This window comes from Callorhinus ursinus, unplaced genomic scaffold, assembly GCF_003265705.2.
Source record: "Callorhinus ursinus isolate GAN/ISIS: 27379988/994484 unplaced genomic scaffold, GSC_fseal_2.0 scaffold8, whole genome shotgun sequence".
In the NCBI taxonomy this organism is placed as follows: Eukaryota; Metazoa; Chordata; class Mammalia; order Carnivora; family Otariidae; genus Callorhinus; species Callorhinus ursinus.
Genome location: NW_027397070.1, coordinates 40,237,114 through 40,262,082, shown reverse-complemented (window position 1 = coordinate 40,262,082; position 24,969 = coordinate 40,237,114). Strand labels below are relative to the sequence as shown.

Here is a 24,969-nt window from a genome sequence, read left to right as displayed (position 1 = left end):
AAAAGTACACCCGAAAGAAAGCAGACTGTTTGAATTAGGAGACTGGTTTTGATCCTGCCTTTGCCACTGCATGACCATGTGTTCCTAAACTGAAGCACTCTACCAAAACAGGGATTACAGGAACATGCCCTTTTCTATCTAAAAACATTATTAAGACAATGTGCTTTGATAAATATGTTAGCCCAAGTAATATAAGGAATTCTGAAGGCATTTAGTAATTTATACTTTTCTTAAATCAAATGTTTATAACTGAAACAGTAGAGACTAAGCTCTTTTGTCCATTAAAAAACATAGAGGATCAGTGGGGGAAAAAATGTATGAGAACTTTATTTACCTGTGTACGAAGACTTAAAAGACATATTTTGCCAGAGTTGATCACTTGCCGTACTGAATCTATGCTGGTTCCATACAAATTTTTCTCAAATTCACCATGTTCGATGAACTTTCCAGCTGCTATGTCTGCCTCAAATGCTTGCCGTGATACGAAGTGGTAATCTCTACCTGCTACTTCGTGGTCTCGCCTACTCCGAGTTGTATCTAGGCAAACAAAATCAGGTAAAAATAATGGGCATGGATCAGAGTAAGGTTGGGGGATAATTCTGCTAGTCAGGGAAAATTTCAATTTTGTAATACAGATGAAATGTAAAAAGATGAATTGAGGAAATCTTAAGAGCCCATGTGTTTAACACTGATTCATTTTATTTCTAGACTGAGAAATGAACAAAAATGTTTTAATATCTTAATAATAGTTATATTTAATTGCTTTAACACATGTTATGCTTACACTTTAAATTACTTCTGACATTTAAAACACTGCCACTCATCTTTTCCTAAAGTTTATTTCCACAAAGATTTTTTTTTTTTAATCCTCCCCACCCCCCAGGTATTATATAATCTAAACAGAACTTCTATGTTCAGAGATTAGGTCTAAATTTTTGTCTTCTGCATCAGTTTAAAAAACCAGGAGCTGATTCCATATTGAACAGGGAATTGTAAGAAGCCCAAATTGAAATTCATTTAGAAAATAATTAGTACCATAGGAAAAACTGAAGTTTCTCAATAATCACTATCTTGAGTTAAAATTTTCAAAAGATTTTATTAAAACAAAGTTCCTCTTTCCTGGGCAAAACTGTTTTGATGAATTGGATGAAAAATTTCCCTCCAGTTAGGTTCTAAGGTGGTCAACTGAAAAGCACAGGAAAATGAGAATGCATCCCAACTTACGAGGAACTGCAGATGCAAAGCGGTCTTTTTCTTTGTTCATGAGTCTCTGACGCAATTCATTCTGGCCACAGTTCTGTGGACCAATCAAAATGATAGGTCTTTTCCTATTTGCTGGCTGATGATAAAGTGACATTTCCTCATAAGTTAAGATTTCTTCATTGTCATAATCTTTGAAAAAGAAAAAGTTAAGCCCTTCAGACAGAATGATTGCCATGTTATAAAGATATAGATCTTCCAAAACAATTGGAAAGAAGCACAATTTATTATTAAAAACGCTTAACTTTTTGAATCAAGGTAAGTAATAACTGGGTAGGATTATATGAATATTTTCCAATATCAATATATACTTCCCAATACTATGAAAATAAATCAGACGATGTATTAATCCTTCTAGAAGCGTTTATTGCTTCTCATTTTTTGTAGTTTGAATGTTTTAATACAATAAAACTACTTGTACTGCTTGTGCTGTAAAATAGCTAGTTGGCAGCCCATACTTTGACAGAGGGTGGGGCACCAGGGGATGAACTAATGAGAATATGGTCTGTCATTTTTGTAAAACGGGGATACTAATACTATACTTAGGGGGTTGGTTTAAGGATCAGACACAATATATATGCTAAGCACAATTCCTGGCATAGACAAATATTTAAAATAGTAGCTACAAACTAGTGTTATCAGAGAAAGTAGGAACACTCTTCTGTGATTACAGAACTTGAAATCAGTTTGTGCTATCCAAACTTGGAATACTAACCTGAGGTCACGATTCAACAAGAGGTATAAATTGTGACAGGTGGGATAACATTCCTAAAGCCCATAATCCAGATGAAATCAGAGCTGTCAAGTGGTAAGAGACAAAGCCAGACAACGAGCAGCCTGCCATCTTCCCACTCCTATTACTTCCCCTGACCAGGAAGGAGCACAGATGTATAATCACACTCAGCTGTAAGTTCCGTTGGGGGCAGGCAATCATCTCAGTCTTGCCCGTGCTTAGCACAGAGTGCACAGTAGGAACTCAAACTGTATTTGTCTAAATTCTAGCTCTCTATTAGCTTTAAGAACTTAAGCAGATCTTTAATATCTGAACTTCAATTTATTAATCTATAATCTCAAGGAATTTATTGTGAGACCTAAAATGAGGTATCTAAAGCATAAAGTTACTGCCCCTGGAAGAGAATGGTTATTATAAATGATAGTTGTTATTAATAAAAATATTCATTATGATGACACCATTATGAACAGCAATGTAATTCCTGCCCTTCCCAAAATGCTGTGCCCTCTGAAAAATCAGAGTTCTTTCTTGTAACATGTACAGATTATGCCAGCACTTTTATTTATAAAGACTTAGTTATACATCTGTAAGCTTCGGATTTGCAGGTTTTCTGTAGCATAATAGCTATTAGAGCAGAACCAATTTAGTGTGTTTCAAAGAATGAAGGAACATATTAATCACTTACCCAAATACAGAGGAAAGGATTAAAAATTCAATAAATCTTAGCTATACAATGTTTCAATTAGTATTAAGGATGTTTATTTTGGAAAAAAAGTAGATTGAATCTCAGATTTAGTTTTAAATGGAATTTTTTAATAATCTGTAACATTTTATTTTCATGTTTAATTTATGCTGCCTAAAAAAAATATCTGAAGGTATTGAGAGAATAAGCCTTATAAATTGTTAGGAGTGCCTTTGCTTTATTTATTTGGCTTCTTTCTGACAAGAACCAAAGCAGGGATAGCAAATTCTAATGCACATAAGGACCAACCAAGAAGGTACTGAGAAAAGCAGTAAAATCAGGTTGAGTTTATAATAACTGGATGTGGTGGAAACTGTTGAACTAAGATAGTTGAACTAAGTGTGTCTCTCTCACTAAAAGACAACAGTCATCACTCAGGTCCAGCAGACTGCTGCCACTTAGGAATACAAACCCCGTGTTATTAGAGTTTTTGATAAGAAGAGATGCTACACTTAAAATTTTTTTTTAATTTTAGTAATAAAACAAAAAACTGTACGTGCCTGACTCAGCCAGCAGGTAGCAGGTTCTGTGGAATGGGTTGCCTCAGTGACATGAGTTATTGTGGACAAAATACTCATTTTTACTTAAAATACAACCATATTGTTAGATTTTGTTAGAGGTATGTATTAATTTCACAAAGAATTTAAGTAGGAAAAACAGAGAAAACTATCAATACAACACTATATAATGCCACACTGTACTTTAATTTTTATGCCAGTTTTTCTCTAAGTTCAAAATGCTGCACTACTCATAGGATTCCAAAAGAAAATACTTCCTGTGAAATGACTTTCTTAAGCATATGTTACATTAAGAAGCAAAACAGGACTAGAAATGTAACTCCCTGAAAACAGCAGTTTAATTTCTTTCAAGTGTTAGATATGGACCTTTTTCAGATATAAATCCAGCTGCATCTAAGAGTAGAACTCACCATCATTTTTTGGGGGGGGGGAGAGCAGGAGTGGGGGGGAGAGGGGCGGAGGGAGAGGGAGAGAGAGAATCTTAAGCAGGCTCCACGCCCAGTGAGGAGCCCAACTCGGGGCTTGATCTCACAACCCTGAGATCATGACGTGAGTGGAAATCAAGCGGATGCCCAACTGACTGAGCCAGCCCGGTGCCTGAACTCACCATCATTTTTATTGGCATTATATAAAACCTTTTTCCTCTTCTTTTTATTCTTCTTTGCACACCATAGTTTTCCTGTTGAACAATTAAAGGCATAACTGTAAACGTGATACTTGTTTCCTTGAACAAAGCTACATATTTCAAATTGAAAACTCAGTTTTCCATTTAAATTTATAAACACTTATTGTTGTATAGAACTATTTTTCAGTGAAATAGTTATAATTTTCCATTAGTCTCACATTATAGATGATCTTTAATTCTTATATCTTGTCCTTTCTTTAGAGTTCTAAGATAATTAGTATTGCCTCTCATATCACTCTTACCATGAATACATCTTTTTTGACAGTTCTAACTGATACGTAAATTTTTAAAAAAGATTTGAGAGAGAGAGAGAAGGAGTGAACTAGCATGAGCAGGGGGAGGGGCAGAAGGAGAGAGGGAATCCTCAAGCAGACTCCCCAGTGAGTGAGGAGCCCAATGCGGGGCTCAATCCCAGGACCCTGAGATCATGACCTGAGTTGAAATCAAGAGTTGGCTGCCTAACCGACTGATACACTCAGGCGCCTCCTGATACGTAAATTTAAACATAGTTCCAGATGAAGACCCAAGAAACCTTTCGTTAATGTCAAATATTAAGGGTCTAACCTGATTTTTCTGGCTCCTTGTCTTCTTCTATGGTTTGCTTCATGGCTTCCCTTTGCTGCTGAAAGCTTTTCCCTTAATAGCAGGAAGAAAAGAGAGTAAAACTTAAGACAAAAGAATGTAAGTTTGTTCTTTAATCAAGTGGAAAATACCAGAAGTAACTTTTCATTTATATTTCCTTTTAAATCTTTCTGCCACCATATGAGAGTATGTCAGCTATGATTATAAGCCTCCAAATGTTTAAAGTATTAAGTTTCAACCTCACTATCAACCAATCCTAGGACATGTATTACTAGAATATAGACATATCATCTATCAGAAAAGATAAGTAATAAATCAGTGTTAGAAAATTTAATAGTTCAATTTTTACAAAGCTTTCACTGTGCACTTACTAAGTGGAAAGTACTATGCTGGATCCTGGTTCTGGATCATTTAGAATTATCTCAAATCAAACAAATTAATTCCAGGAGTTAACTTTACAAAATATGTGAACATTCATCACTTTTTGATTTTAAGATACCACTCAACATATTCCCTTGCATTTAATATTTTCAATCCCTTTTTCTTCATATGTACGTGTATGTTTTAACGATTTTTTTTATTTCTACCTTTAAGCTACCAGTGATATAAATAAATGAAAAACATACAATGTTTTTCCTGTCAGAATTAAGATCTTAATATAGGAGGCTCTCAAGGTTTTTGATTTTCATCTTCTTTTCAGATATCTACCTTAAAATCAAATGTATTTTTTCTGGAGGATAAAAGTGGTTTTACTTAGAAAATTTGGATTAGAGTTCTACTTTAAAAATTTTTATATCCAGTTCTTTTTGTATCAAGCCAAGGATTTCTTGAAATCAATAAGCAAATTCCATCTATGTTGGGATAATCTGTAGAATTTAGTGCATTTCATAAGAACACAAGCAAAAACATTAATACTGAGTTTGGTATACATAAGAAGTATTAAAGATAAACAGGTTATCTTTAGGAGCTATACAGATTCCATTCCTAGTAAAAACAATAACTATGATGAGAGCGGAAATTTTAAGAGCATTAAAATTTAAAAATAAGTAAAAAATTTTTTTAAATATCTGATTTTGACAGATTCAGAAAAAATAGGGAACAATAATTTTGATCAGTTACACTTTAAAATGTTTAAAAACATTAAGTCATGTACTTCTATGGCACATTTTTATAGTACATACGTATGTAGACTGTTGTAATGGCAGTAGACATAAATGGGAGGTAGACAATATGACCTCTTAAATCTTCTAACACTTAAAACCATCATCAAACTCAAATTAAGGTGGATCCATTTATTTGTCCTATAAAAAGACTTACAAATGATATCACCCAAATCCCCTTAATGCATCTTTCAGAAACTCAATGTAATCAGTCAATATACTCTAGTTCTAAATATTTATGGGCTAAGGCTGGCATGATGAGAAGATATCAAATTGATATCTGGTGCAAGCACTAAGTAGAACATGATGGCTACTCAATACTCCAGGGATTTTAGAGGAATGTCCCATGTCTGTTACTGTGAAGAATCAAGGGTATAGCATCATCCTCTAAAGTTAATATAAGAAGCCCATTCCTCATTCTCTGAAATATGACTGAGTATAGCCAAAATTTGTTTTTAGCTTTTGGATTTTAAAACAGAGGATGTGTAGCTTTCTGTGACCTTATTAATACACATAAAGACCCAACTGCATGAAAAAGTAATTACATCCTTTTTTAAAAGACATGAAAAAGTGAGTTTTTCTCTGTGAAGGCTTGTATTTTAAATGTTCTTTTAAATATGTTCTACTGTATTGTCTTTTACCTGGAACGAGCCCAGCTAGAGGCTGATTATCTTCATCCCCTTCCCTGTAGGCTTGCCACCAATTTGGATCTTCTTGACTGATGACATGAAGTATATCCCCTTTTTGAAAAGACAGACCTAATTCTCGACATGGAACATAAGGGTCATCTGAGGGGTCATAATCAAAATGAGCTTTCACATGGATCTAAAAGATAAAAAGGGTAAAAAATCAAAATAACAGTAATGATAAAATAACAAAATATTCAGCGTAGACATTAAAACGTTACAATTTTTCATTAGTGTAAAGCAATTATGAGTTGAAAGCAGGGAGGTTTAGTTAAGTAACAGCAGTATTTTCTCAGGCTTCTGTTTTCTTCAATTAAGTTCATCTCTGTTGACTGCAAACATGTACAAGAGTAAAAAACAAACAAACAAAACCATACAAGAGTACGCAGAGCATTGCACTGTTAGCCACTAACAAGCCTGACGTGCTCAGGGGCCTCAAAGGCTTGAGAGAAGCAGGAGGGAATGTAACTGAGACCCCTTCACCCTCCATTCCTGACCGTTGAAAACAATGACTCTGCAATAAGGTATCTCATTTCTAAACCACAACCACCCGGAAAGGCAGACTAAACCTCACCGCATCTGTCCCTTTCATAGAAGAGTGTCTGTTTCCCAGGTGCTGTCATCCCTTCCTGAATACACGGTCAATGTTAACTGTGTCTTTGACTTCTCTCAGTGTTTCTTTCAAAGGGATGTGTTTAGGTTCATTAAACAATCACACCCCCAAACTGCTAAAATTATCTAAATCAAATTAATTTTTTTAAAGATTTTATTTATTTGACAGAGAGAGACCAGCGAGAGAGGGAACACAAGCAGGGGGAGTGGGAGAGGGAGAAGCAGGCTTCCCACCAAGCAGGAGCCCGATGTGGGGCTCGATCCCAGGACCCTAGGATCATGACCCGAGCTGAAGGTAGACGCCTAACAACTGAGCCACCCAGGCGCCCCTAAATCAAACTGATAATAAATTCCTGTTGTGTTCTATTTGTAGGCTTTGAAATTTAACTAGTGGTACAAGTTATAATTTTTGCTAACAATGTATTTTTGCATATCAAAAAATGTGTTAGACTTACAGCATTAAAGGTAGGTTAAGAATTCACATGAATCTTCTTGAAAGCTAAGTTACTGCCTATATTCTTTCCTCCAGTATACCTCCATAAGATATAACAAAGTCAGCTTAATTCTAAGAAGTTATAAAGGAATTAATATTAATATTCTTTTGAACTTCTCCATCTGTAATTTTCATCCCATCTGGTTAAGTGGCATGTGGCCATTTCCAAAATTTCTAAGTAGTCCATTTTTGTCTAATGAAATCCAACACCTGAACACAATGAGTATTTCTGCTCCATATAGATTAAACTGCAGCTCAATGAGCCAAGCAACTGATTGACATCCTAAGAATTTTCTAATTCAGAGTCCTTTTCTATCCAATTGTTACTTGTCTTTCCTTAACTAAGAAGCCTTTTACCCTTGCCAAAACTGAGGCCACCTATCATAAAGATAATACTGGTCTACCTCAAAAACTGTTTTATGAGAAGACAGGATCTTTTTTCAGGTCCTAAAACACAAAATCGACTATTCTCAATGACAGACATGAAATTTGATAAAATACTTTCTAAGTGATAAATACACATATGTATCTCTCCATAATAAGGCATAACTAAGAATTCTCATGAAAGCAGCAGCCTCTTTCAGAAATTATGCTTGAGGGTGTCATTAAATACTTTTACAATTTCAGAAAAATATATTACTACCGTAAAGAGGAAATGAGGAAATCTAATTCCCAATATATACAAATAACAACACTGAGGTAAAGCAATCAAAATGATCCAGTTAAAAATGTAGAATTTACATGCTAGTCTGTTTTGAGGGGTAGCTTTTCATGGATGTACTCCGTAAGTTCAATAATACACAAAATCATAAATGTATGGCTCAATGAATTTTCACAAATGAAACATACCTGTATAACATACCTGTATATTGATTTGTATGACCCAAATCAATAACCAGACTATCACCAGCACCCCAGAAGCACTGCCCCTCATGCCCCTTTCAGTCACTAACCACCCTACGTCCTCCAAGGGTAAACATCATCCTGATTCCTGGAAGCATAGATTACCTTCCCTAGTATTTTACTTCATACAAATAGGATCACACAGTATTCACTCCTGGGTTAAATATGGTTAAGAGAACTCATTCATTTAGACCGTGTTCTGCTGCATTCCAACTATAGAGTGCCCTAACGAGCCTTTTTCTTGATTTGAAAACAGAGTTTTGATTAAAATCTTGAGAACTCTGCCAGGTAAAACCAAAAGTGAATTTTAAAAAGTTATACAAAGGTAGCAGAGAGTCAAAACACAGCTGAGAGACTGGTTAAAGAGATATACATACAATTTTGTAATCTTGGCATAAGATGTAGGATAATCTATAAGTACCTAATATGTAGGATTAACAAAAAACTGCTTATCATCTCTGTCAATCAACGCTTCCAAAATCTGCTTGAATTGTTGCTTTTTAGCAAAAAAGTCTTGGAAATCTAAATATGGAATTACAGGGATTATTTAAGGTGGTGAAGAGATCATTTTTGTTATCAGGCTTTTAGAGATCTGTGAAATCAGACTAACTTGGTCACCTGATTGATGATTTTATCAAGTAACTTTCTGAAAGCCATACCCAGCACATTTTCAAAGTGTTCTCAGATCACCTGCCTGGAATGTTTATCAAAATACTAAATTCTTTTGCCATATCTCAGACTTCAGGATTCTGCATTTTAACTAGCTTCCTTGGATAACTGTTATATAAATGTCATTTAAAATGTACCCTAAGGGGTGCCTGGGTGGCTCAGTCGTTAAACGTCTGCCTTTGGCTTGGGTCATGATCCCAGGGTCCTAGGATGGAGTTCCGCATTGGGTTCTCTGCTCTGTGGGGAGCCTGCTTCTCCCTCTGCCTGCCGCTCCCCCTGTTGTGCTTATGCATTCTCTGTCAAATAATCTTTAAAAATAAATAAATAAATAAAATGTACTTTAAAAATTTTAGGGAACTACTACCCTGAGGGAAACTAATTAGACCACTGTGGAGGCTATATCTAGGTCTATGACTTTTGCCAAAGGTCGACAGATTTAGCTGGTTTGGAATGGAGCCTCTCTCTGTGTAGGCTGAAGAAGAGTACAGAGGAGAAATGCTTTGCTTATATAATAAGTTTATCTAGTGCTGTTTAAAATGTACCCCCTAAAATTAAGAGCAAAATTTATTTCACATCAGAGATGAACCATTTGGTTGAGTTAAAGTCTGAGCAATGCCTTGACATGCTCTATGTGACTTCTATCCATATAATCTAACTGATCAATTCTTATTAGTGCTAGAAGTTATCTTCATCCATCTTTCTTCTCCAACTCTGTTAGTGGCTAATTTAGTTTACCATACAAAAGAAAACAGAGCCCCCCCCCCAACTTTTTTAAGAGAGGGAGAGACAGAATCTTAAACAGGCTCCACACCCAGTGTGGAGCCCCATGTGGGGCTCTATCTCACAACCCTGAGATCATGACCTGAGCTGAAATAAAGAGTTGGAGCCACCTAGAAGCCCCCAACAGAGCCCTTTTTCAAAATGGAGAGATGCTGACCCTTATAGAAGACTCGGGTTTAACAATGTTGTAATATCAGTACTGATCAAAACAGTGTTTGCTTTCCAAATGAAACAAAATCTTCTGAATTTCAAATTATAGGATTATAGGATTAAGTACAATTATCTTCCAGCCTAACATTCTTCTCTTTGCCTTTTTTTTAGTACCCATAAGCTCGTAAGCCATTCACACTTGAAGTCCTAACGATGGGAATATAGTCAAGAGATAATGAATTATCAATTTATTTACATCTTTTCTAAGGGATTCAATACTCCAAAATAATTTTCCTTTTTAATTTTTATTTCTGTATTTACTATAGATTTATTTTGAATTTTAAATTATTGGTGGAAGAGAAAAGAATTTGAAAGTGTATCTTCCTTTAGCTTGGCCTAAACTTTACCCCTCACTCACACTATAAATTTAAGGATGGCATCAAGAAAAGCCTTTCCAGTGTCAAGCAAAAGTTTTCAAAATCCTCCTCCAAACTGAGATTGCTCCTCCCAATGCCCACTCAAGAAGGATTATCTTTGGGCGTCTCGGTGGTTCAGTCTGTTAAGTGTCTGCCTTCAGCTCAGGTCATGATTCCAGGGTCCTGGGATCGAGTTCCTGCGTTGGGCTCCCTGCTCAGCGGCAGGGAGTTTGCTTCTGCCCGCCCCCCCTCCAGCTCATGTGCGTGTGCTCTCTCTCTCAAATAGATAAATAAAATCTTAAAAAAAAAGGATTATCTTTATTGTTTGCTTCCATTTTTTTACATGAGAAGTTTGGGGTATGTGGGACATCCAAAAGATACTTAGTAGAAAGCAGACAGAAATATGAACCTTAAGGTAATAGCAAACAATACAGCAACTGCCCTAACTTGAAAAGGGATGGCCTTCTACTACACTGAAATTTTCTATATTTTTGGTATCTCTAATATGTATTCATAAAACCTTACTGCATTCATAAAATTCCAGATCATCTTCCAAATGAGAAAAAAAATTAAGATGAAAATTGGATAATACATTTTATACCTCTAACAGAAAAGTAAATACATTTGACAGCAGTGGTTCTCAACTTTTCCTTCCAACCCAGTTATCTTTATAAATTGTGAATGTGAACATCCTTAAACAATTATTTTTAAATTTTGCAAACACATCAAGTACATATAAACAGACTACTCCTCTGACCTGCTCTCCCCGCAGTAAGTACAACTATAGCCCAGATCTCTCCTTAGAATTCCAGACTGATATATATATATTTTTTAAAGGTTTATTTTAGAGAGAGTGTGTGAGTGCATGGGGGAGGCAGAGGGAGAGGGGAAGAAAGACTCTCAAGCAGACTCCCCACAAGCGCAAAGCCCTACACGGGGCTGAATCTCATGACCCTGAGAACATGACCCGAGCCGAAACCAAGAGTCGGATGCCCAAATGACTGAGCCACCCATGCACCCCTGATATACTGAGTTCTATATACTCAGTATGTCTACCTGAATGCCCTTCAAACCTGGAAAATGGGCCTCTTCATTTTTCTCCCGAAATCTGTTTTTCCTTCAGACCTCTCTTTAGTAATAACCAGCACCACGATCCGCCCAGTTAAGTTGCTCAGGCATTCTTCCTCTTTCCTTCACCCTCCATGTTCATTACAAGGTCCTGCCATCTCTACTTCTAGAACACAGCCTGATCCATTTTCTCCACTGCCACTATCATCCTAGTTTAAGCCATCATCATACTTTATGATGACTTCAGTTTCCTAAATCTCCTTGCTTCCATTATTGTCTCTACTAATTCAATTTCTACACAGCAGCCAGAAGTGTTTTTTTAAATACAAACCAGATGATACTATATTTAATATCCAAACTCTTGTTCACAGGAGAGACATGGGAAAAGGCATAGAGAGAGATTGAGGCTGCTGGAATTCAGAGACAAACTATTTCCTCATTTTTCTTCTTATAAAGAACTTTAAACAGAAGGAAGGTTGCAGATGCAACATCAACTTCAATATGTTCCATAAGGAATAAAAGGAAAACGTGGAATGACAGCCAAAATATAAAGCATAACTGTGATGAAATATTGAGGAAAAAAATGAAACTGTGTCCTCTTTCAAAGTGTTACGTTTTTTGTAAAAGTTAACAACAGATGTAATACATCAGCCTTCCATGTAACTCATTTTGAAGTCTATAATTTTTTAACACTTTACTGAGAAATAATTCATATATTATAGAAGCCACTACTGTATACAATGAGTTTTTAGTAAATTCAGAGTTGTGCAACCATAAACAATTTTACATTTTTATCACCCCAAAAGGAAACCCCATACTCATTAGGAATCACTCCCATACTCTCCTAACTCCCCTTCCCTACACCTAAGGAACTACTATACTACTTTCTATCTCTATGGATTTACCAACTCTGGACATTTCATATAAATGAACCAATACATGGCCATTTGTGACTGGCTTCTTTCACTTAGCCTAATTTTTTCAAGGTTCATCCATGTTATAGCATGTATCAATACTTCATTCCTTTTGATTGCCAAATAATAATCCTTTCTATGGATATACCACATTTCACTTTCCATTCATCATCTAGCAGACATCTGGGCTGTTTCTACTTTCCGGTTAATAAAATAATGCTGCTATGCACATTCATGTATGATTTTTTGTGAGGATGTTATGTTTTCAATTCTCTTGGATATACACCTAGGAGTGGAACTGTTAGGTCGTATAATAATTAAGTCTGTCTGTTAGTACAGCTAGTTGAAAAAATGTTTAACATAAAGAGCAATACATATTCTAAAATTAAAGTTGTGCATACTTTCTAAAAGCACTTTTTCACCCTACTCTAAGTATGTTTAAGTTAAACGACCTATAATGACAGAAAAATTCTGACAAAAGTTAGAATTCATAAAAATTCTGGAAGAAAAGTATGTTCCACTTTTTACTTTTCAGAATTTAATAAATTTGAAATATTAATATTTCTTTAAATAAAAACTGCTGAATTTACCTTTTACTTGAAAGTAAGAAATAATTACAGTGACATTTTAGGGGCGCCTGGGTGGCTCAGTAAGTTAAGTGTTTGCCTGCAGCTCAGGTCATGATTCCAGGGTCCTGGGATTGAGTCCCGCATTGGGCTCCCTGCTCAGTGGGGCATCTGCTTCCTCTACTCTCCCTCCCCCCAGCTTATGCTTTCTAATATATAAAAAAAAAATCTAATAAATAAATAAAGTGACATTTCTAATACTCAAAAGTAAACATTCATGTGTAAGTTCTGTGTGGATGTTAAGTTTTTGATTCCTTGGTATTTACCCAAATGAGATGAAAACATGTCCACACAAAAAAACCTGCACAGGGATGTTTATAGTAGCTTTACTGGTAGCTACCAAAAGTTGGAAGCAACTAAGATATTCTTCTGTAGGTAGGTGGATAAACTATTATATTACCAGATAATGGAATATTATTTGGGGCTAAAAAAAATGAGCTACCAAAAGCTAAGAAAAGACATGGAGGAAACTTAAATGCTTATCATTCATGTAAAAAGCCAATCTGAAAAGGCTACATACTGTATGATTCCAACTATATGACATTAAGGAAAAGGCAAAACTATGGGGATCAGTGGTTGCCATGGGTTGGGGAGGGGAGGAAGTGATGAATAGGCAGGGCACAGAGGATTTTTAGGGCAGTCAAACTATTCTGTATGATACATTGGTGGATACATATAAATTATACATTTGTCAAAACCCAAAGGATGTACAACAAAAGTGAATCCTAATGAGAAACAATGAAAGCATTGATTCATCAGTGTAACAAATGATACAAGATGCTGATAGTGGAGGCAACTATGCATATGTGGTAACTTTGTTCAATTTTGCTGTGAACCTAAAACTACTCTAAAAAATAAAGTTTATTAATTAAATAAACAGTAGACATCAGACAATAAATAATGAACATAAAAAAATCACTTACTACTGTTTCCTTGGCAGGAGGAGGCTTGATCTGTTGACTAGGAATCAGAACAAATGTCAGAGTACCATGCATATCAGACTGCAATAGAAAGATCAGATTATTTTAAAAATCTATCTTTATGAAAATTGTTCTATGATGTTATGTTATGATCAATATTCCCTAAACTGGACTATTCTGGATCCCCTAGAAGACCTTTTAAATAGTTGGTAACGATGAATGCCATTTCATCAGGAAGCATAAATTAGACCTTTCATGGACTCCATTATAGTAGAGCTACCCAGGAAATGAGGCATTCTGTATTCTGGTCCACTGGAGAAAGCCACTTATCCCAGAAGTCTTTGGTTTTTGTCTTCCATTTTGTGTAAGCTTAGGAAGAGCCCACAGTGGGGGAGCCTGGGTGGCTCAGCTGTTAAGCGTCTGCCTTCTGCTCAGGTCATGATCCAGGGTCCTGGGATTGAGCTGCACACTGGGCTCCCTGCTCCTCAGGAAGCCTGCTTCTCCCTCTCCCACTCCCCCTGCTTGTGTTCCCTTTCTCACTGTGTCTCTGTCAAATAAATAAATAAAATATTTAAAAAAAAAAAAAAGGAAGATTCCCACAGCGAAGGTTTGGAAGACACCACAGTGCTAGAACAGTTCTGGGTTATCTATTCTGGCAAACATCAATTTTAACACAGTAGAATTTGAAATAGTAATTGTGACCAGGATTAGAAAAGTGATGCAAATATACAAATATATTTCCACTTCCCAGATACCCAGTCTCTGTCACCCATTCTGTTTTCTAACTGTATAATGTTACTGTTAGCTATTATTTCCCAGTACACCACTGACTGCCTTGTTCAGATACCTCCAGCCTAAACAGTAATCACAACTTCTGGTCCTGACATAGCAGGGAGCAGTGCTCAACAGAGACAATAGCCAATAAAACAAGGCCTAAAAATGATGACTACTGACACTGCTTTACCAAAGCAATGAATGAGGGCGGGTGAAAATAAGGGTGTTTTCTAGATTCTTCAACAAATGTCAGCAGATAGGAGAGATTCTACTGTAACTACTGATGCTGTAAATAAGAATATGAAGTGATAATAAATTGCCCTCAAAGACTAACTATAAAGTGGCTTCCTGATTATATTGGCACTGTCCAATAGGATGTTCTATAATGATGGAAATGTTCTATATCTACATCTTAATATGGAAACCATTTGCTATATACTGCTCTTAAACACCTGAAATGCAGCCAGTATGAATGGGGAACGGAATTTTAAATCTAAATAACTAGCACATGTAGCTATTGGCTATTATGTTGGGCAGTGTACATTAATACCATGCTATTACCTAATATTGTTAAGGAAATAGCAATCAGTTGAAGAAAATTTTTTAAAAAAATGAACTTAAAAAATGATGGCATGGACTTTGTTGTGTCACTATTTTCCTAGTGGCTAGCACATAATAGGTACTCAATATATATATGTTGAAGAATTAATTAGTTATATTAGTGATTTCAAAAGGCAAATAAAATATACCTTGTAGTAATAAAGCTCAAAATAAAAAAAATAACAGTGCTAATCATACCAAAATAAAACTCTACTAAAAAATACTGTGGAAATAATTATATTGTGTCAAATTTAGGCTAGAAATTGCCTAGTGTTCTTAATAATTATTTTTAAAATATTGCATTTTTAAGTCTTTTAAGAAGTCTTTCAACAAAGAAAACAGCTTTTAAGAACCAATCAGTTAGTTACTCTTCTGTATCAACTTACCAACAAGTCAAAAACCTCATTGACATCTTTCCCTCGAATTTCAATGCCATTAATTTCCAGAACCTCATCTCCTTCATGTAATAGACCACTTTTCTCTGCAGCACCTCCTTTTACTATCCGACTAATGATGACAGAATCCATTTCATTACGAACTGTAGCACCCTAAAAAAAGGCAGTATCTAATTTAAAATAAAAATGTACTTTTTTATTAAACATTTCTTCATTTACAACTTTTCTATTCAACAATATTAGCCTTCAGTTATCTTGAGAAAGAAACTAACTTACACAACTAGAGTAGCATGGTAATTAGCTTTGAAAGTTGACCATTTTCCTTACAACATTTTCTGCTTCCGACAAGCTGTATGCATCTGAATTCTAAAATCAAGCAGACTTTGAAGTCTACAACAACAGAAAAATGCACTTACTTTTAAAAACAATGTGAAGACCTAAAATCAAATTTGTCCTCTATATGCTGGATGCGAGTCAAATGGTTATACTATAGTTAGATATAATTAGTGTATACAACTTATAACTATAAAAGTCCTTTTTTAAAATTCAAAATATGATTAAGGAATGAATAATCTGGCTTATTATTCAAATATTAAATATAGCTGCACCAATTTAAATTAAAATGTATTTAAACACTAGTATTTATTACATAAATTGGAAGCACAACTGAAATATATGCATTCAAAAAATGGAAATATGAAGTACAGAATAAGGCTTAAAAGTAGACAAGAGTATGTAACATTTTTCTCCTAAACTTTTATTTCAAATTTTTGTTACAACTTTCCCAATTTGTTTTTTCTGGTGGGGAAAAAACCTAGTTACATTAACTGTCCATAAAATACAGTCCTTATTTTATGTACCACACTCTTCAAGACATAATTTGAGACATAAAGATTCGAGACTATTTCTCTGAAAATAAAAGAAAGAAAATTAAGGCAACTACAGTAGACAGAAAAGAGATTGCAAAAAGTTTTACATACAAAACATTAAAAATGCTGGCTAAATGAATATAATAAAACAATAAAAACATTAAACAAAAACAAAAAATTTAAAAAAACATTAAAAAACAAATATTAACATTAAGGAATACATACTTCTAAGTATATGTGAACCATATAAGGAATTGTATTCCAACAGAATTAATGGAATGCAAAGATCAGAATTTCTAATTACTGTTTCTTTAAAAAGCCAGGAGAATAATGAAGCAGACAACTCGTCCCTCTTTGTTCCTCAGTAATTATTTTACAAGCTATTATTTTCATCAAATTATAGGTAAGAAAAGATGAACAAATTTTTCTCAACTGAATAAGACCATAAAAGAACTCCAGCAAATGAACCTCAACAAAGAAAAACTACTAGAAATGTAAAGGGGTCTTCAACTACCTGCCAAACATAAGATCCCTGTGTAGAAAGGATCTCAGATCAGAGATGTGGAGCACTTACCAGTGGAATATCTCGAGCCTTTTCTATACGAACTATTTTTACAGTTTCTCCTCCATACTGGCCAACGCTTTCATAAACTCTCTCATCTGTAAAGGGTTCTAGCTGCATTTCCTGCTCAGCAACCTTATCATGGGCCAGTAAAAGTGCCTGTTTCAAAGAAATCCACAGCATTTAAAGTAGCAGCATGATTTATTTCTGTAGAGAGATTTTTAATCTAATCATGTTGACTAGTATTCTAATCATTAAACGTTTAGAAGAAGTGCTATAATTATTTATATATTCAAATCTGTTTCCAAATTTTCTAATGAAGTACAGATGCAACCCTGTATCTTTTATAGCTAATAAAAAAGATGTGTTACATGTAACAGGGTAACTCTGGGATGGGTTATGAAAGTCTAAAATGCTTATTAAACTTCATAATAACAAAATCAATTTAAAGGCCCAACACCATAGATAATTAAAATTTATGGAAAATATAACCAAAAAAGGGAAGAATTTTTGTATAGAATACAAAGTTGTTTCAAAACTAATGTGGTTCATTTTAAATATAAAAATATATAATCAAAAAATAAAGTAACGTGTGTGTGTGTGTGTGTGTGTGTGTGTGTGTGTGTATTCCAACATAATTATTTTGCAGTGTGAGTTATAAACCAAACAGGCTACACAGATAATGTCTGAGGTCTCTTCTAGCCCTAAGAGACTTAGCAGAGACTTTGAATGCTGGAAAAATCACTTATATATCATTTTGTTCATTTTCTACCTGAATATGTGGAGCACTCAGCAAAGCAGTTAATTCTTGTCCTTCCTTCTGGTGGACTGGCTTCAAAACAGTTTGTACCTAAGAAACATAAGATTATTTTTCCTAGGTTATAGGAAGTATCACCAACACATATACAGGTATATAAAAAAAAAGATACAATTTAAACTTGTAAGAAACTACTTGTAAGAAAGAAAAGCACTATAAAGTAGAATTATAAGAGAAAAAAGGAATATGTTTCTTCTTACACAGTTTTCAACCTTGTTATCATTGTTAACAGCATTCTTTAAAAAAATACACTAGGTAAGATTTTGGTATTTACAACTATGAATGACCTATTTGCTTCTTGAAAGTTTCTCCCAACATACTATAAATAGACTAATAATGATTACATAAGGGAAGAAAAACTATTCTGTTACTATAGCTTTTTTCCCCACTTTGTACTGATTTTTTTGTTACATTAATCACTACACATTACATCATTAGTTTTTGATGTAGTGTTCCATGATTCATTGTTTGCATATAACACCCAGTGCTCCACGCAGCACATGCCCTCTTTAATACCCATCACTAGGCTAACACATCCCCCCATCCCCTCTAGAACCCTCAGTTTGACTAGTTATAGTTTCACCAAAATCATGTTTATATAACTACATTTTAAATCAGAGATGACACTTTAGTCACAGACTAACAAGATACACTTATGTGAGAGTAATGGAACAACTACCAGGCCACAGGCACAGGTAATTACATTAAAAAATCTCCTGAGGTTGAGCAATTCTTGTATTCCTAGGATAAACTACACTTGATTATGATGAATTTCTTTTAGCCTTTATTTCCTCATCTGTAGAATGGCACCTACCATTCAAGGTTCTTAAAAGATTGAGATAATCCATATAAACTGCTTAGTACAGTACCTAGGCACATAATAAATTACTACTTTAATATATTTCTAGATATGGGTTATTCATATTTTAAGATTTCTACCTTAATGTTCCTAAACTGGATTGGCCTCTACTTGTTGAGTGCAAGTCATGTACACTGGTTTGCGGAACTACTGTCTGGTTTTAGTATCTAGGTTATACTATTCTAGTACACGGAGGTGGGAAATAGTCTATATTTATGTATTAAAACAGTTTATTTAACACCAGAATTGTATGTTCCCTAAAGTTTTAACAGAGCTTGTATATAAATTCATCTGGGCATGGTAGAGTTTTTAAGGGTAGATTTTCTAATGTTACTGGAATTTTTTTCCTTTATGTAACTTGTCAAAGGTTTCTCTATTTTCTTGTACTTTTCAAAAACCCAGCTTCTAAATTTAAATCTGTCGTTCTTTCCATTTGAATAATCCCAGTTCCTTTCCTCTGCTTTAGTTTATTCCCCTTTTCAATTTCTAATCATTTAGGCTGTATGCTCTGTTCATTTTTTTTTTTAAGAGTTTATTTACTTAGTAATTTAGAAAGAGTGCTAGTGGGGGGAGGGCAGACCAGAGAGGGAGAGAATCTCAAGCAGATGCCCCACCGAGCTTGGAGCCAAACGTAAGGCTCCATATCATCCAGGTCAGATCATGACCTGAGCCGAAATCAAGAGTTGGATGCTTAACTGACTGAGCCACCCAGGTGCCCCCAGTTCATTTATTTTCAATCTTCTTTCTTCTACCACAAGTATTTAAAGAGAGAGACACAGTGAGAGAGAGAGCACAAGCAGGGTGAGTGGGAGAGGGAGAAGCAGGCTTCCCGTAGAGCAGGGAGCCCGATGCGAGGCTTGATCCCAGGACCCTGGGATCATGACCTGAGCCGAAGGCAGATGCTTAACGACTGAGCCACCCAGGCACCCCTATTTTAAATCATTTTATTAGTAATTCCCCTATCAAACCTAAGAGGTGATTATTTGGGGATTAACTAATTTGACCACAAGTGGATCAAAGTAATGACAGTTCCCAAACCAGCCTGTTCTCTTGTTTCGGTTCCTAGACAAACATGTTTCTAATTGTAGAGTTCTGTATGTGTAAACAGCATAGGTAACATAGCAATTATTATCTTCAAGAATTCTATTAAAGCCTTACTAATGGACAAGTGCAGTAATCCAAAACTGGAGGCAATTAAATGCTGATTTTTTAAAATAAGGTGTCTTTCTTTTTAAAATATATCAAATCTAGGCTAATTTAACATGAAATTTATAGTCCCTGATCCTGACCTTTTGATAGCTAGAAAAAGTAATTCTGAGGGGAAAAGAAAAATCTGGATTAAAAATGCTGAGGGTATACAGTGTGTACCAAATCAACTCAATAATAATTTTGGGGCGCCTGGGTGGCTCAGTTGGTTAAGCGACTGCCTTTGGCTCAGGTCATGATCCTGGAGTCCCAGGATCAAGTCCCGCATCGGGCTCCCTGCTCAGCGGGGAGTCTGCTTCTCCCTCTGACCCTCCCCCCTCTCATGCTCTCTCTCTCATTCTCTCAAATAAAAAAAATCTTAAAAAAAATAATTTTGTATATGGACATTTTTTTCCTTTTACTTTTAAATCCTTTCCTAAACATCTCTGAGATCTTCTCTTCTATAGAAATGTAGAGCTCCTCTTAAGTGTTTATTTCCTTTCCCTATTAGTCCATATGTTACCTATTTTAGTGTCCTCACACATCAACTATTTCTACAAAGGACTAAGGAATTAAAAGGCTATTCTTACATTGTACTGCTTCCTTTCCATTGGCCTATAAAAATGCTCTAATCTCTTATCTTTAAAAAGAAAATACTCTCTCCTGATCTAATACTCTTTTCTAGCTACATTATTTTTCTCTCTTTTCTTTCAGAGCCCAAATCCTTCTTTTTTTAAATTTAATTTTATTTAAATTCAATTAATTAAAATATAGTATATTATTAGTTTCAGGGGTAGAATTCAGTGATTCATCAGTTGTATATAACACCAGTGCTCATTACACCACGTGCCCTCCTTAATGCCCATCACCCAGGTACCCCACCCCCACCCTCCTTTTCATTTTTAAACTAATTTTTAAAATTATAGAAATGGTATATGTTAAATGTGAAAAATTGGAAAATAGTTAACCAAAAAGAAGGAAATAAGTCATAACCTTCAAACCCAGAGATATTAATCTGGTATATATCCTCCTGTATTATCCTTATCCTTGTTTTTACCAAAATCCACCATGACATATATATATGACAAAACAACCTGTAACTAGAATATATTAAGAACTCTTAGAACTCAATTAAGACCAACAATCTGACTTTTTAAACGGGAAAAAAATCTGACAAGCTATTTTACAAAAGAAGACGGAAACAGCCTATGAAAAATGCTCAATATATGTAAATACAAACTAAAATGATATACCATTACACACTGCTAGAATGATAAATAGGGAACAACTCAAATATCCATCAAGAGGTGAGTGGTGAAACAAATTATGGGATACTTATACGATGGAATACTACTCACTCAGCAAGAACTTACAAAATCTGATACATGCAACACATGGATGAATTTGAAAAATAAGTCAGACACAAAAGACTACATATTATCTTATTCCATTTATATGAAATGCCCAGAAAAGACAAATTTGTAAAAAACAGAAAACAGATCAGTGAAGGCCTAGGGCTTGGGGAGTGGGAGGGAGGTGGTTCTTGTTTGTTAAGGGCCATGAGGAAGCTTAGTAGAATCAGGAATGCTTCTATAACCTGACTGTGGTGGTAGATTACACAAGTGTATAATATGTCAAAACATACTGAACTATAGAATAAATGTACCCATTTTAAGCATATGTAAATTATATCAATAAAGTTGGTTACCAAAAAAAATATGCCCATAACCCCAAAACTATGGGAAAATCTGTTTATCCATTACACTTATCGAAATGAGATCATACTATTTATACAGTTCCATAACTGCTTTGATTTGATATTAATTTTTAAAATATTTTATTTTTCTATGTCATTAAATATCCTTTTCAATTCTAGAAAAGAAATATAAACATTTTAGTTCTGGTTGGCTGTCATTTACAGGATCAAATCCAAGTTCCTTAGCATCCTCTGACTTCTGCTTCTTTTCCAGCCCTATCACCTGGCACTCCTCATGCCTTAATCTTTTTGGTCCAGCCCTAAACTGCTTGTTGTTCTCTGCATGCATCATGCCGTCTCCCTATGATGATTATGAATGCTCCCTATGATTGCTAGCTCTCCCAGCTACCTGAATTGTCAAAGTAATTCAGCCTATTCAAATTAGAAACAATTTCACAGTTTTGCTGTTCTCCCACAACTTTCTATTTCATTACTTCTTCCTGTTTCATTGCACTAGCTAATACCTCCAGAAAAGTGTTGAATATTAGAGGTGAGAGTCTGCAGATTGTCTTATTCCAGGCTTAAAAAGCAATGTGTTGGGTACTTCAGCATTACACAGGATGCTCCCTATTGATACCTGATATTATTTTTTTATTAAGTTAACAAAATGTGCCTGGCTTTCTAAGAATTTTCATCATCAAGGGTAGGTACTAAATTTTTTTCAGCTATCTTTTCTGCATCAAGTTGATCATATGGTTTCCTCCTTTTATCTATTCATGTAAGTTAATTATTTAAAAATATTTACCACACAGATCCATCATAAGTTAAATTTAAACTTATTAATTGGCTTATCTGGCTTTCGGGATCTGGACTCTTAACTTTTATGATTATATCCTACCCTTTACTCATTGTTGAAGAAATATGCCAGACTTCCTCAGTCACTACAGTCTTTGTACCCTTTGCCAATGTAATGGCTTTTCCTCTTTCCTGGATTTCCTGGCAAATTCTCAATCATCCTTCAAGACTCAGCAAATTAAATTTTCATCTATATTTCTTCCTTTCTCCTGTCCTCTCCCCTTGAATCAGACACATCTATCTCGTGCTCTTGGTACCTTACAAATACTGCCATCACGGTACTTCTCATTAGACCGTAATTGTTTATTCATTGTTCTTCCTCAGTGATAGCCTAACAACTTTTGCTGATCAATGGGCACCTGGGTTGATCCCTGTTATTATCTGAATGCTATAAACAGTATTTGTACTTAAGTCTTTGTGTGGATATGTTTTCATTTCTCTTAGGTACATACCCAGAAATGGAACTGCTGGGTCATAACATATAGGTACATTAAGCTTTAGCTTGCCAAACACCTTCCAAAGTGGTAGTACCAATTTATACCCCACCAGTAATGTGTAAGAGTTTTTTCTTTTTTTTTTTTTTTAAGAGTATTTATTTGACAGAGAGAGAGACAGCAAGAGAGGGAACACAAGCAGTGGGAGTGGTAGAGGGAGAAGCAGACTCCCCGCTGAGCAGGGAGCCCCAAAAGGGGCTGGAGCCCAGGACCTTCAGATCATGACCTGGGCCGAAGGCAGACACTTAACGACTGAGCCACCCAGGTGCCCCTAATGTGGGAGAGTTTCAGTTGCTTCATAAGTTCACTAACATCTGATATTGCCAGTCTTTTTTTTTTTTTAATTTTAATCATTTTGGTGTCTATATAGTGATATCTCATTTTGTTTTAATTTGCATTTCTGTTAGCTAATGATCTGAACACCTTTTCATACTTATTGGCCATTTGGATTTTGTCTTCTTGTGAGTGTCTCTTCAAGTCCTTTGCCTATTAAAAAAAAAAACTGAAGTCTTTTTCTATTAATTTGTGAGAGTTCTTCTGGATTCAAGTTTTTGTTATATATATATTTATACATGTATGCACATGTATATATATCTCTCAATATCTCAAAAATCAAATAATAAAATAAAATACTATTTCCTAGTCTGCTGGCTCACATTTTTACTGGATAAGCAGAAGTTCATTAAATGAAACCCAAGTTTTCAAACTTTTCTTGATTAAAAGCACTTCAGTGACCAAAAAAAACCTTGATTTGTGGTTATTAATAAATACTCTAGATTGTCAAAGATTTAATCTGGATCTCAATATATGAAGTTTTCATAGCCTTTATTATCTATTATACAATATCTAATGTTTAACTAACATTAAAAAACTATAAAAATACTATTTAAAAAAGCTATAAAAACAAAGAACACTTCCTAATGTTTTAAGACATTCTTTTGCTAAATTTCTTGTATTTTTTTACTTTAATTTTCATGTAAAAATGATACAACTGAAGCATGAAGTAATTTCTTCACTGCATATTAAAATGGCTGGAATTATGAATGCTATAAAAGCAAAACAGTAGGCACTGAGCAGATGAGCAGCCTAATTAGTCTTAAGCTAGTCACAAAATCACCTGACCTCACTATCAATATTCAGAAATATAAAACAGAAGAGTTGAATTAGGTGCTTGGTAGCATTTTTCCAGCTATAAAATAAAGGCAACGTGTCCATTTAAACTTTTAGCATTTTGTCATCAGATTTAACACTTTGCTAGGACGAGCTAAGTATATACTTTTCTTAAGTGTTATGCACTGTAAATCAGGGCTGCCGCAGAGTTGTGTAGACACAGCTATGGGGGAAGTTATTCACACAGCAGCACAACCACTTACACTGTGGCCCTGACTAGGTCCCTCACTGTGTACTCATTTAAGACTAGTCTCAGCCCAAGGTGCCTATCAGCCACGTATCCTACCATCATCAAAGCAACACAATTCTTGAGTATTACTGAAGATATTTTAAGGACGTGACAGCAAATATTCAGAAAGTCTCCTTGCTAGGGTACTTTTAAAATTGTGAACCACGTAAATACGTTCACTATCCTAAAACTAATTTTCAAATTAATTTTTTAAAGTTCTTTTCAACGCTTTCCTTCTCTCCCAAAGCATTTACTCTTTAAGCCATGTACAAATGGCTTTTCTTTGCCTCACTCAATCCAGGTGCCTCTTGATATGCAGTCAACTCCTAAAACTTTTTAAGCTATGTTGCCTCTTTTATTCTTTTTCTTTTCACCCTTTCTGTTGTCTGTGCCACTTTCTTTAACTGGAGCAATTTTGGTCTCTCTTGCTTATCTCATTCTCTTTCCCACCCATTGTTCTATTCAACAAAACAAAGGCCCAGGAGGTAGTAGACAAAGACAGGGAAGAGAATGATTATTATTATGCATTCCTCCCAACTGTATACAA

General features: G+C 35.0%; 1 protein-coding gene across 9 annotated transcripts in view; it reads right to left on the bottom strand.

The window, feature by feature from the left end:
* Positions 1-24,969, bottom strand: part of PALS1 (protein associated with LIN7 1, MAGUK p55 family member) — a 76,993-nt gene that overhangs the window by 9,452 nt on the left and 42,572 nt on the right. For all 9 annotated transcript variants that reach the window (XM_025869856.2, XM_025869860.2, XM_025869861.2 and 6 more), the window contains 9 exons: positions 17,890-17,967; positions 17,130-17,276; positions 15,678-15,839; positions 13,921-13,998; positions 6,322-6,505; positions 4,503-4,574; positions 3,861-3,932; positions 1,225-1,392; positions 335-537 (listed from right to left, as the gene is read on the bottom strand). In XM_025869856.2, coding sequence (XP_025725641.1) covers positions 335-537; positions 1,225-1,392; positions 3,861-3,932; positions 4,503-4,574; positions 6,322-6,505; positions 13,921-13,998; positions 15,678-15,839; positions 17,130-17,276; positions 17,890-17,967 — 1,164 coding nt within the window. The remainder of the gene's footprint in view (positions 1-334; positions 538-1,224; positions 1,393-3,860; positions 3,933-4,502; positions 4,575-6,321; positions 6,506-13,920; positions 13,999-15,677; positions 15,840-17,129; positions 17,277-17,889; positions 17,968-24,969) is intronic.